This window comes from Onychostruthus taczanowskii, unplaced genomic scaffold (assembly GCF_017590055.1).
Source record: "Onychostruthus taczanowskii isolate IOZ18803 unplaced genomic scaffold, ASM1759005v1 scaffold76, whole genome shotgun sequence".
NCBI lineage: Eukaryota > Metazoa > Chordata > Aves > Passeriformes > Passeridae > Onychostruthus > Onychostruthus taczanowskii.
In genome coordinates this window covers 2,550,242-2,562,815 of record NW_024505450.1, presented here as the reverse complement: position 1 = coordinate 2,562,815, position 12,574 = coordinate 2,550,242, and the positions used below count along the sequence as shown (strand labels likewise).

Here is a 12,574-nt window from a genome sequence, read left to right as displayed (position 1 = left end):
CAGCCCTCAGTGCATTGGCTGTGGCTCTGCTCCCTGCAAGAGGCTTTTTGACAAATCATTCTCCAAGGTAAGGTGCAATGTTCTGATTGGTGCACCTCCTACTCCAAAATGTTCGTGGGTTGGAATTCTCTCAAGATTAGGTGAACCACAGCAGAATGATTGACTGCATCACTTTATTTCAACAACTGTTCAAAATTAAATCATTTTTAAAAATTAAAATTAATTCAGTATTTATTGATTTGCAGTTATATTTTGGCAATGCATCAAAAATTCTAGCATCAAATTGCTACAAAAGCAGGGAATAATAAAACAGTGCATTGGCTTTGCATTATATATTATTTCATTGGGTTCTTATTGGCACCTGTGAATCAGGACTACTTTTTTTTAAACATCTTCTGTTCTTTCCCCAACAAATAAATCTCTATTAGTCACTTCCTATTGTCCAGGAAACGAGATGAACTTTTAATTTTTGTAGGCTGGCACTTTGCTGCAGCTTGAATAGTTTTCTTTCTCTGTGCCCAGAGACTTAAGCCTTCCTTATCTGAAAAAAACTTCACAAAAAACTTCCATGTTTAGAGCTCCCTTTACCCAATACTGTGTTGCTCAGGCAATGAAACATGGAGAAATGTTTGTCTGCCACAAGTCTATGAAACCTAGTTGCCTGTAGTAATTTTTCACAGCTTCAAATGCAGTGCATTGTCTATTTATTTGCACACAATGAACAAACTTGCAGTGCCCTACCTGTAAGTGTGACAAATGAGGGTCAAAGAAGGCCCTGAGCTTCAGTGGATAGCAAACATCCTGCATTTCCACCTGCTAGCACAGAATTTGGTGTAGAACAGGCTAAAGTTCAACAATCTGATGACTCAAAGTGACTTTTTGAATCACTTGTAACACTGTATTACTTATACTTCTGAGTCTGTGTACCATGGAGATCAGTTTGTCTTTGTCTGTTCCTATGGAAATCAATCCAAAAAAAAGAATTATTTTAAGTTGTTCTAATACACTTCTATTGAGTAAGAATATCAAAATACTTGATTCTTAGTAGAAAATTATACTTTATATACAGTAGAAAATTATGTTGGATCTCTCAGCAGTTTGCTGCAGGCAGTAGGAAAAAAACCACTTATTACTCTGAAAATGAATTTGTGTTTTCATTTCATGGCAATGAGAAATGCCAGCTGCTATAATGAACAGCTCATAGAAGACATCACAAGAAAACTTCAACCACATGTGCTCTTCAAGCCGTGTGTCCCACAGGAACAGCCAAGGACAGCGTTCAGGTGTTCAGCCATGGTCATGTGCAAGGCCTGTGCTCAGTTAACCCACAGAAACAAATCTGACCAGTCTGGGGCTTGAAATGACACAGTAAATAAGGGCAAAATAAGGAGAATTGTTGAAGAGAGACATGAAGGTCCTGGAGTGGGTCCAGCTGAGGGCAGTGAGGATGACTGGGGGACTGGAGAATCTGTTGCAAGGAAAAGCAGAGGCAGCTGGTCCTGTTCAGGCTGGGGAAGAGGACAGAGAGGGGATCTCATCCACGGGTATAAATGTAGCCATGATATTTTATGAAAAATCCTTTGCTAGGATTTTTCTCCTGAGGAGCTGAGGAGCCTCAGGAGAGAAGTGTAAACAATAACTGTGTGCTGCTGTGGAATGCAACAGGTGCAGCTGTGATTGTTGCATGTTGGTTGCTTCCAATTAATGGCCAATCACAGATGCAGCTGGCTCAGGAGTCAGAAGTCTGTTATTCATTCCGTGCTTGTTCTTTCTAGCCTTCTGATGAATCATTTTCTCTCTATTCTTTTAGTATAGTTTTAATGTATCATTTTAATATAATATATATCATAATATAATAAACCAGCCTTCTGAAACATGAAGTCAAGATTCTCGTCTCTCCACTTGTCCCTGGAGCACCCCTCAAAGCAGACACCACATATAAATATCTACAGCCAAGAGCACAGAGCCAGGCTCTTCTCAGTGGTTCCAAGCAATGGGACAGGAACGGGCAGAAGCTGATCCACAGCAGTTCCACCTGAACCCGAGGAAGAACTTCTTCACTGTGCAGTGACCACACACTGAACAGCTTGCCCAGAGAGGCTGTGGAGTCTCCCTCACTGAGATATTCCAGACCCATCTGGCCACAATCCTGTGCCATTGCTCTGAGATGGCTCTGCTTGGGCACAGAGGCTGGACCAGGTGTCCACTGTGTGTCCTTCCAGCCGGCCCCTGGGATTTTGGGAAATCCAGCATTTTGTGCTCTGTCACCAGGGACATGTCCTGCTGCCAGGAGCACAGGTGGTGCTGCCAGTGCTGCAGGAGGCAGCTGTCTGTGTGGCAGAGCACAGTTCTTCATGCAGGACCAGTGGTGCTCTCACAGCAGGCTCCGGCGCTCGCCATGGCCACGGTGCGGGAGAAGGCGGCGGCTCTGAGCCTCAGCGCCGTCTGCAGCCCCGCCGCCAAGCCGCCGGGTACGGCCGGGCACCGGCACCGGGGGCCGCGGGGAGCGGGACGGGAAATGGGAGCGGGAGGAGCGGGTTGCCCGCAGCCCGGGATCGGCTGGACGGACGAGACGGTTCTGCCGCTGTGGGATGCGGGTTCCCGCCGGCGGCAGCTGCGCTCGGCGCCTTTCCCGGCTCCGGGAGTTTAAAACTTGGCCGCGCTCCGGCGCCGGGAGCCGCTTCCGCAGGGATCCCGTCCCGGCTGCGTGCCCGCTCCGCCGGCAGCAGCGGCGGCTTCGGGCCGGGCGGCAGCGCCGGGGATCCGCGGGGCCCTGCCCTTCCCTGCCTTACCCTGCCCTACCCTGCCTTACCCTGCCCTTCCCTGCCTTACCCTGCCCTTCCCGGCCCGGCCCGGTCCGGCCCGGCGGGTGCCAGGGAGGCTCGGGCAGATCCGGGGCCCCAGCGCGGCTTAGGAGCAGGTGCCTCGCTAGCGCAGCGTAGGCGGTGAAAGGGCGCTCGCTGGGAACTGGCTTTGCCCTTTTTCCTTCCCTGCCTTGAGCGCCTTAACTTTGTGAAAACTTGTCTTAATGCTGCACTTCATACCGCTTCCCTCAGAAAAGATGGGAGGCTGTGTGTGTAAGGAAGTGCTGATAAGGCTGTGAGTAGTAGCATTGCAGGCTGTACGTGTTTGTGTTTATTCTAGCGACAGAAGGCAGCGTTGTTGTATGTTTGGTGATGTCGGGTTTGGGGTTCTTTCTTTCCAAAGAGCGTAGCTGGCTATTGGAATGTAGGGCAGGAAGTGAATCCTGTGGTCGTTGTGTTTGTTCTGCCTTCCTGAAGGTGTCATCTGGTTAAAGTGCCAGCAGTTGTGTACCTGGTCCGTCTTGTTCTTTTAAAGCTTTGGAAGCTGGAGGTTCTGGGAGATTTCTACCTTGGCTGGTTCCATGCTGTGTATTAAAAAGCTGCTTTGCTTTACTTTCCATGAATATTTTCAGAAAGAAAAGATGCTGTCTTTCTGAAGTGTTGGTGTGTTCAAATGGTGTTGTGTTCTTTGCTTTCTCTCCCTCTTCCCAGTCTTTACTGCCCCTCTACCTTTCCTTTTCCCCTTGTTCATTTGCCAATTTCTGGGCTTTCTTACAGCTGGGGATCAGCTGAAAACTGATTGGTGATTTGGTGCTCCAAATTGGAATGCAGCTCTCTAACTAAAGCCACTTCAGACTAAACAGAGCAGAGAAAACCACCTCCTGCATCTCTGTGGAAAACGTTCATGGTAATATGTTCCAGAAGGAGTTGCATGTTGTTGTTTTTTTCGAACACTGCATCTCACTGTTAATTCATTTGGTTTGAGGTCTGTCACAATCCCAGCTGGCTTTCTGTAGGATTGCTGCCAACTCCTCCTTCCATATTTTGTCCTCAGCTTTTGATTTCTCTCTTCTTCCTCTGCTTTAACTCTTAGTAAATTATTCATCTGACTTACTGAAAAGCATGTTCTAATTCTAGCCTCCCTGGTGGCTGCAGCTCTCCCGAGTTGGGTGCCACCTGCTTAAAAACAAACTTCGTGTGTTTTTGAGTCCTTGTGGAGGCTGAGTGTAGCCTCAGGTCAAGCTGTTGGCTGCTGGCATTTTGTTCTAATCAGACTGGTAAATGAGTAATAGTTCAGTGGTTTCCCTGGGGGAGGGAAGGCAGACTGGCTCACGGAAGTGGCGTTGGGTGACAGAGCTGAGGTCTCCGCTGGAGCCGTGGTGGCCAAGGGCTGTCTGCAGGGATCAGCGTGGAGTGAGTGGCACCTCCAGAGAATCCATGGATTCTTAGTGGTGTGCTAAGCACGGATGTTAGATAGCTTGTGTGTATGCACAGTCCTGTAGCAAGCAGGGTCCTGAGGTGTCTCTTCATCCCTGCTTCCCTCTTCCCTGCCTGATGGTGTTAGTGGAGGAACCAGGGTGTTACGAGTGCACGCAGCTGGTCTGTGGTTGTGGGACCTGTGTGCTTAGCAGTGGTTCTGCAAGGGTAACCACTGGGTGACCGAGGGACACACGAAAGGACAAAGGGAGAGGCTGAAAAAACAGGAACTCCTGGTTGCAGAGCTTTAGGCTGGTGTAGCGAGGGGAACCACCAAAGAGAGAGAGGGAGATGGTGGTGCTGAGCAGGCAGACTTGCCGAGGAAGTAACACAGTGTTAACGCCTGAGCAACCCGAGCCAAAGTGGAAGTCTCAAAGATTTTTAAATCCTTAGGAGGTTGATGAAAGCTAGAAGCCAGAAAGGGGGCTGTTCTCTGTGGCTGCAGCATGAATTCAGGCTTTGTCTGTGTTCTCAGGCTTCAGCCTGGCGCAGAAGCCGTTTGGAGCGACCTTGGTCTGGAGCAGCATTATCAGCGCTCTGCAAACGCAAGTGGAAGTGAAGAAGCGCCGCCAGAACCTCAAGAGTTACCACGACTGCTTCATTGGCTCGGATGCAGTGGATGTTGTCTTTTCCCACCTTCTGCAGAACAAGTACTTTGGGGACGTGGATATTCCCCGGGCGAAGGTGGTGCGGGTGTGCCAGGCGCTGATGGATTGCAAAGTGTTTGAGGCTGTCTCGACGAGGGTCTTCGGCAAAGACAAACGCTCCGTGTTTGAGGACAGCAGCAGCAGCCTCTACAGATTCACAAACGCCTCGAACCAGCCAGAGCTTGAGAAAGATTACCAGCAGTCTATCCCACAGAGGTTAGTACGTGGAGGTGAAGAGAAATTTTTTACAAGAGGAAAATATTATGTATCCTGGGGGAGAGAAAAGAAGACTTGTACATTTACGGGGTAAAAATAGACACTGCATAGATGTTTGTGAAGATGTGGGTGGAAGACAGGTAGGAAAGAGCAATTTGAAGAGGGTAAACCACACAGCCTACATGGTTGCTTGTTTTCTCTGTCTGTTATCACCTTGCCTTGGGGGAGGGAGGTGAGAGGGTAGAAATTAAGTGCATTTACATGCTGATCTAAATCAGTATAACCAGCTGGAATTCAGGTGCATCAAACAGGCTAATGCAACAGGGCAATCTTAGTCACTGCACACCCAGCTCTGGCATAAACCAGTAACCCATGCACCTTCTAAGAAAAAAATGTTTTCCCCTTTCACCTTCTTTGCTTTGCTACACTTCCAGCTTAGCTCTTTTTTTAGCTGTTTCTTTATGCATGTATGACTTGTCCCCAGCAGGCTGTTCTGCTGTTATGCTATTGCACTCCATCCTAGGACCAGAGGGAAGTGCAATGGTGAGGTTTTGTTTCCCTGCCCTTTTAGGAGTGGGCACAGAAAACCCTGGTGCTAACTAACCCCACACAAAGCAGAACATGTAGATGCCACTTTGCCAAATAACTTTCCTTCAATGGTTTTTGCTCAGTGATCATCTCTTCACCTACTCTGACATATTCTTACAAGAAACCACATGGATGAATTTAATGCAGTAGTTTTAGCAATGTGCACTTTTGAAAATCGTAAATAGTATTGACCCAAAATTCCTTATTTGATTGACGTGTTCGTGTGAGTAGCAAATGTGAACTTGAGTGCATCAACCCTGATGAAAAAAGTAGAGGAACAGAGGTTAAAAATATTTCCTTTGTCCTGCTTCTCCCCTCTTTCCCACTAGCTCTAGTTCTGTCCTGAGGCATACCAAGTCTTTCTTTAAAAAGATAATTCACGAGAAATTAAAACCACTTTAATTATATGTGGTACTTAAAAATATTTCCATCACAAGAGCTGTTAAATTAAGACTTAGAATATATTGAACAAACAGTCATTAAACAGGATTATTCCTGTTTTATTAGTGTAGAATGAAGGTGATTTTCTTCTGGACAGGGCACAGATCCATTAGGTTACATTTCTTCATTTAGTGAAAGGAACAGCTCTATCAATACAAGCATATTCATGTCAAAGATAGTGGACATCAAAAAGATTTTACATGCCCTAAAACAAAGAAACTGTGGGAATTGAACTCATACAGCTGTGCTTGGAGGAACACTAATTTTGTGGCTGGAGTGGTTCTGTTACATGCAAATAATTTTTGAAGGTATGATACATTCTGCTGGGTGACTTGGACAGAGGAAGTGTCAGGCAGGGGAGATGAGGGGGATTATGTAAATATCTATACAGGAGAGAATTTTTGATCTTGGCACAGTTACCCACATCTTCATGTTGCATGATATGTTTGGTTATCCATATATATGGTTATAGATATATATCTATAAAAACTGGTTTTAATCTCAGATATGAGAACAGCACGTTGCTCTACTCTACCCCATTCAAACCAGAAAGCTTGGAGGATCTTTGGGAAAACCTCAGTCTAAAACCTGCGAGCAGCCCTCAAGTAAACATCTCGGACAGCTTGTCCCGTCGAGGTAAGCCAAGTCATGTCACAGCCACTTGTCTGTGGGAGAAGGAAGGTACATCTGCAGGACTGGGAAGACTTGTGTCCTCAGGCTGGAGAGGGAGGCAAACTGACACTCACCGTATTTTGGTTTGAGCACCAGGTCATGAAAAGGCAAATTATATTTCTTGCAGACTTGCCTTTTGCCTTTTTGTTTCATCAGACAAGAGGAATTATCTCTTGATTGAAATAAATCAGCATTGACCTTTGTGGAGAAGAATATCCGATGTAAAGAGCTTGATTTGAGTTAGAAATATTCATAATACTCAGTTACCTGCGCTACTTGTGTGCTTGTTTTAGTCAGGGCAAATAGTCTGCTGTTAGCTGGAAGTGAATTGTGTATCTGCACATCCAGCACTCCTTCAGTATTGTGTGAAACTATTCCGGACAATTCAGGGCTTGTCTTTCAGACCAAAGGATGATTTAATGTGGTTTTTTCCTTTGGTTAAAAGTGCTAATGCATCCTAAAAACTGGGGTTTCATCATAGGGAAATATTCAAGGAAGCTGTGATAAGGAGAGTGTCACTGTTGCACTTTTTTTTTCATCCCTTATCTAGAACAAAGATTGTTTGCAAATTAGACCACAAAGAGTGTAAGGCACTTCAGACTTATCCGAAAAGCAGTTCTCTCACACTTGTAGCTAACTAAACAAATGGGTAATTCTTGCCTTTTTGTGGTGATAAAAGGCACTTCAAGCTGATAAGAGCCACATGCTTTGCTACTGCAAGTGACTACTTTGGTAAAATCAATCTGTTAGGTTAGGCCTGATGGGAGGAAGGGGAGTTATCTTCCTTGTGATCGGTTTTTGCACATGCTGAGTCTCCATGTGTGCTTTGTGTATCCACCCTGCCCAGTTATTAATGAAGTGTGGCGAGAACAAACAATTGCTCGCCTGCTGCAGCTGGTCGACCTCCCTCTCCTGGAGTCTCTGCTGGAGCACCAGGAGATCAGACCTCAGCTGCCAGAGCCCAGGAAAGCAGCTGGATATGTCATCACCAGCAACTACCTGGACAGAGAGATCCTCAAGGCTTTCAGTGACTCGCAGTAAGTGATCATTGCTGTCCTCTGCAGCTCTGAAAAACTTGCTGCTTTCAGGGGAGTGTAAAGCACAGCTGGTCTTTGGGGGGATGCGGCAAATGTAGCAGTCTCAATCCTGCAGAAAGTCCTGAGACTGCAGGAGCAGGCATTTTTTTGTCTGTTGGACTTGACTGGAATAACTGGTAAATAACAATTGCTTAGTGAGAACGTCTGCTGAACACTGGGATGGTTTTTGAATGCAATGACAGTAGTTGATGGTATTCAGAGGGGAAATTCTTTGCTGCATTGAGGGAAGAATAGAGGGTTTGTAATCATCATAAAAGTTTTTTCCTGGAGACATTGCTTGTGAGGAACTGGTTTAGTTCCTCCTACTGTATTAAAAGAGCTAAGAATGTTGAGCTTGAAACTGTGCATAGAGTTGAAAACATTCTCAGAAAAACTTGTACCAGTCTGAATCAGATCAAGGTTCATGTTTCTGTTTATCTAGTGATAATTGTGTCCTTATCTAACAGTAGAGGACATGATTGACTTTGGGTTTTACTGCTTGGGACTGTTTACTTGTGGGTTACTAATTTTTCATCTTGATTAAATACATTACAAAGAGGCTTATGACTGTGATCTGCCCGAGTGTGTCAGGTGAAGTGTCTTGTGTGTGTGAATTTCTAGTGGGTTTTAGTGCCCACACACGCAGTTTTCACTGTGATGAAGGAATCAGTCTGTCTGCCCTCTGTGGAAAGCATCGCAGCCAGCTCTGCAGGGCACCCACAATTCAAGGTACAAAACCCAAACCCCTCTGTCTTCCAGGACAGACGAGTGGCTCTCGGCAGCAATTGATTGCTTGGAATATCTTCCTGATCATATGGTGGTGGATATTAGCAGGAACCTGCCTGATCAGCCAGACAAAGCAGATTCCTGGAAACTGCTGCTGTTTGAAAACATTGGGAGATACTACAGCCAAAAAAAGGAGCCACTCTTAAGCCATGCACCTGAAATTCTTTTAGGAATTGCAGAACTATTAGGTAAGTCAAATAGAGCTGTGTTCCAATGCTTATGTGAGATATGTACTAAGAAACTGAGTGCTTACCTCAGGAGCCAAAATTAAAAGATGATTTCTACAAGTGGTGTTTTGGTTTTGTTTTTTTGGGGGTTTTATGTATGATTGTTTTGTGGGTGGTTTTTTCATTTCTAGTCATAAAGACTGTTCTTTGGTATTTTGGTTCTTACTGTATGCAGTTCTGTAATCATTGTTCAGGTCTGTGTAGAATGGCTATGAAACCAGAGTGCTGTAATTTCACGGTACTAGCTGGTATCTATGGAAGTCAGATATCCATGGGAAATGAAATATAAATATAGCCTAATACTAAATATTTAGGCTGTAAGAGCTAAACTGAAAGCTGTGTGGATGCTTGGTACCCCACTGACAACTTTTACTGTTTTCTTCTTTACTCATTTCTTAAATTTTGCTTGGACAGCATTTTAGAAAGCTTTTGATGTTTCAGTTCTCATCATTTTATCCCAGATCTCCTTATTTTTCATAAATTCTCTGCCTTGATTATTCTCCGTGTTCCATGTTAACTGGAATACTTTGTATTTATATCCCATTCTTCCCCTCTACATGATAAAGGATATTAGTACAACCTACTTCATTTAAACAATTCACAACTCTAAAATGGCTATTCTGCATAGTAAGGCAAATTAAAACTTAGCAAAGTTCTACAAAGTAATTTGCAATTAATTTATCAAACTCGCCCATGTATCTAGCACATATTCCTCAGTTTTTGTGAGGTCTTTATTACCACAAGCAGAGGTCATTCTTTTTTTTTTTTAATAGAACCATTTTCCTTTTTCAGTATTTCTCAGCCCCTTTAAGATGGCTGAACTGTAATTGTACTTAATTACAAGAGAGCTTTAATGCCAGGCTGGAGGGCTGTGTGTGGGATGTTGCCAGAGGCTCTGCAAGCAGCTCTCAGCCTGGGAGGAGTTTTTGGGAAAATGGATTGCCGTGTTTGGCCTGTTCTGTTTAGAGAGATGGGCATCTCTTCAGTGGCTAATTCAGGTGTTTTATGGTAGCATTTATTTAAATGAACATGGCAATGGATCCCTTTCTCTCTCCTCAGTGAATGGGAAGATGGAGCAATCTTTAGAAGCTGTTCAGCTCTATTTGAAGCTCCTAGACAGCCAAGTCAGGGAGGAGTTCAGGAGACTGCTGTACTTCATGGCTGTTGCAGCACATCATTCTGAGCTCAAGCTGCAGAAGGAGGTAAATCTGCATTCTCAATAGTTGTTTTACTCTTCCTGAAATCCAGAGGTCCCAGGTACTGGTCAGAAAAGTTTAAATTTGTGACTACAGGAAAAGCAATGTCTCAGAAGAATAAAGGTGATTCCCTTCTCCTCTTCTGGTCATTATTTCCCTTTGTTCTTTAGAGTGACAACAGGATGGTTGTGAAAAGGACATTCTCTAAAGCTATTATCAACAATAAAAACCTATCCAGAGGGAAAACTGACCTCCTGATCTTGTTCCTTGTGGACAACCAGAGAGATGTGTTAAAGGTAAGAGCTAGAAAATGCGCAGGTTTTGTTTATCTGGTCTGCTCATGGAGAACTGCCTTCTCTAAGCTGCTGTTGCATCTTTGTCCTCTCTTTCTGTTCCAGATCCCAGGGGCACTGCACAAGATGGTCAGCGATAAACTGCTGGCCCTGCAGAAAGGCCAGGATCCCAGCAAGATATCAGGTAACTCTTCCCACTGAGCTTTGTAATCTTGTCATGCCAAATGAGAAATGCAGTGATGCAAAGAAAAAGTTTGTAACAATGACTGATGTGATCTGAAGGAGGGTGGGTCCCTAGAATCTCGAGGGTGGGTGGAGTGTGGTGATAATCCTCTCCATGTCTCACCTTTCCTTTCAGGTTACACCTTTTGCCAAAAGCTGGATGAGAGAGAGTATCGCTCCAACACTGAGAAGACCACAAAGAATGAGCTGTTATCTCTATTGAAAGCTATTGATGAAGATTCAAAGCTCTCTGACAAAGAGAAAAAGAGGCTGCTAGATCAGTTTCACAGTAGTAATCCAAGCATTTTCATGCAGTATTTTGGAGACAGAGTTACTAATATGTGTAAATATTGATTACTTTGTATACCCCAGCAGTGAAAACACTAATATATTTGTAAATCTTTTATATTCATGTATCTGCCTAATAAAGTTATTTTGTTGAAATGGATACAATTTATGCAATTATTACCGAAGCCAACAGTACCTGAGTTTCACCTTTATTTATAGTTTAGCTTTTCTCATTCTTAATTGCTATAGGACCAAAATAATACTTCCTTTCCCTCCCCAAAAGCCAAGTACTCCCTCTATTCAAGTATCAAAATCACTGAGATAGAAGACACCATGGATGAAATTTCTCTGCCACCTTTTGCCCCAGCACTGAATTTTATGCTTTTTTATTTCCTAATTTCCCTTTGATTGTGTGACTATCAGATAACATTGATCTTTGACAGCTGTGTGCTGGGGAGAGCTGAAAAATGTGTTCTGCTTGATACTGCACAGCTTTTCCTCAGGCTTGCCAGCTAACTAACCCGTGTGTGTGACAGATTACTGTGCTGTTTTCAGCTCAAATGGCACCAGATTGAGGAATTGGCTCTCCTGGGCTGGCAAAGTCAGTCTGGATTTTTAAGTCAGTCTGGCTTTGGTTGCCACAGGATGTACTGTTTGTGGCTGGTTATCTTCATCCCTGCAGGGTTTTTCTCTGTCTGTAACTCTTGCTGATGGCATCAGCTGTAATTAGAAAAGTGCTGGAGCGAATGAAGGGCCTTTGGCTTTTCTTGTGGCATTTCTTATTCATGGCTGGTCTACAGTGGAAATACCAAGATTTGCAACTCAGGAATGCAGTCATATATCTTTATATATATAACATGATCAGACATCTAATTTTGACTCTTGCAGAGTTATCTTTGGAATCATATCACCAAAACTTCATTACAGCTGCTGTTGAAAAAGAAATACCAACCAAATTTTGTTCCATTTAAATTGTTGAGCTCTGTTATTTTATTTAGGAGCAAAAACTAATTTAATTATGACAACAAAGTAGTAATAACTGTTACAGTCACATGTGGTGAGCTGTTCTTAAAAAACACCATCTTGTTGTCAGACTCTCATGTCTCACTAATTAATGCTTCAATGATTACTGGTGTCTGCTGCCAGGGGCCAGAGTCTTTCTCTGAAATGGAGCTGAAGGACTTGGTGTGCAACAGGACAATGTTTTACTGTGTCCTGATGGGGGATGGAAGACAAAAATGTAAAAAGCTTCTAGTTGATTAGAAAGGCCTTCTAAAAATAATCAGTTCCTGAGAACTAGCAGGGAAACGTAAGCCTTTATAGTAGTTATAGTTCTTAGTTTTAACTGAAAGGTTTTTATTATGAACGCACTTCTTCAGAAAAATTGGTTTTGCTCATACTTTAAAATGTGAGAGTGGAAATCCCAAGTTACTGGTGGTGTTGGATTGGTTTGCTCTTCAGCAGAAGTATTTCCCCTTTCTACCTCCTGCCTGCTGTAACATCTCGGTTATGAGATTCCTGTCTGGGACAGGGGCTGCTGCAGAGTCCCAGAGCCAGTCCCAGAGGGAGTCACCGGGCTGGCCCTGGTCGGGCTACGGAAAAGCAGCCCGGGGCACTCAGAGGCGGGCACAAGGCAAGGTCA

At 44.2% G+C, this 12,574-nt stretch overlaps 1 protein-coding gene across 1 annotated transcript; it reads left to right on the top strand.

Moving 5' to 3' along the window:
- The first annotated feature begins 2,392 nt into the window (after window positions 1-2,392).
- On the top strand, window positions 2,393-11,104 carry DEPDC7 (DEP domain containing 7). The gene is made up of 9 exons (XM_041423256.1): window positions 2,393-2,471; window positions 4,756-5,143; window positions 6,678-6,808; window positions 7,692-7,881; window positions 8,680-8,894; window positions 9,993-10,135; window positions 10,300-10,425; window positions 10,528-10,606; window positions 10,781-11,104. Exons 1-9 carry the CDS (start codon window positions 2,399-2,401, stop codon window positions 10,996-10,998), a joined length of 1,563 nt encoding a protein of 520 aa, XP_041279190.1. The 5' UTR covers window positions 2,393-2,398; the 3' UTR covers window positions 10,999-11,104.
- The last annotated feature ends 1,470 nt before the right edge of the window (window positions 11,105-12,574 follow it).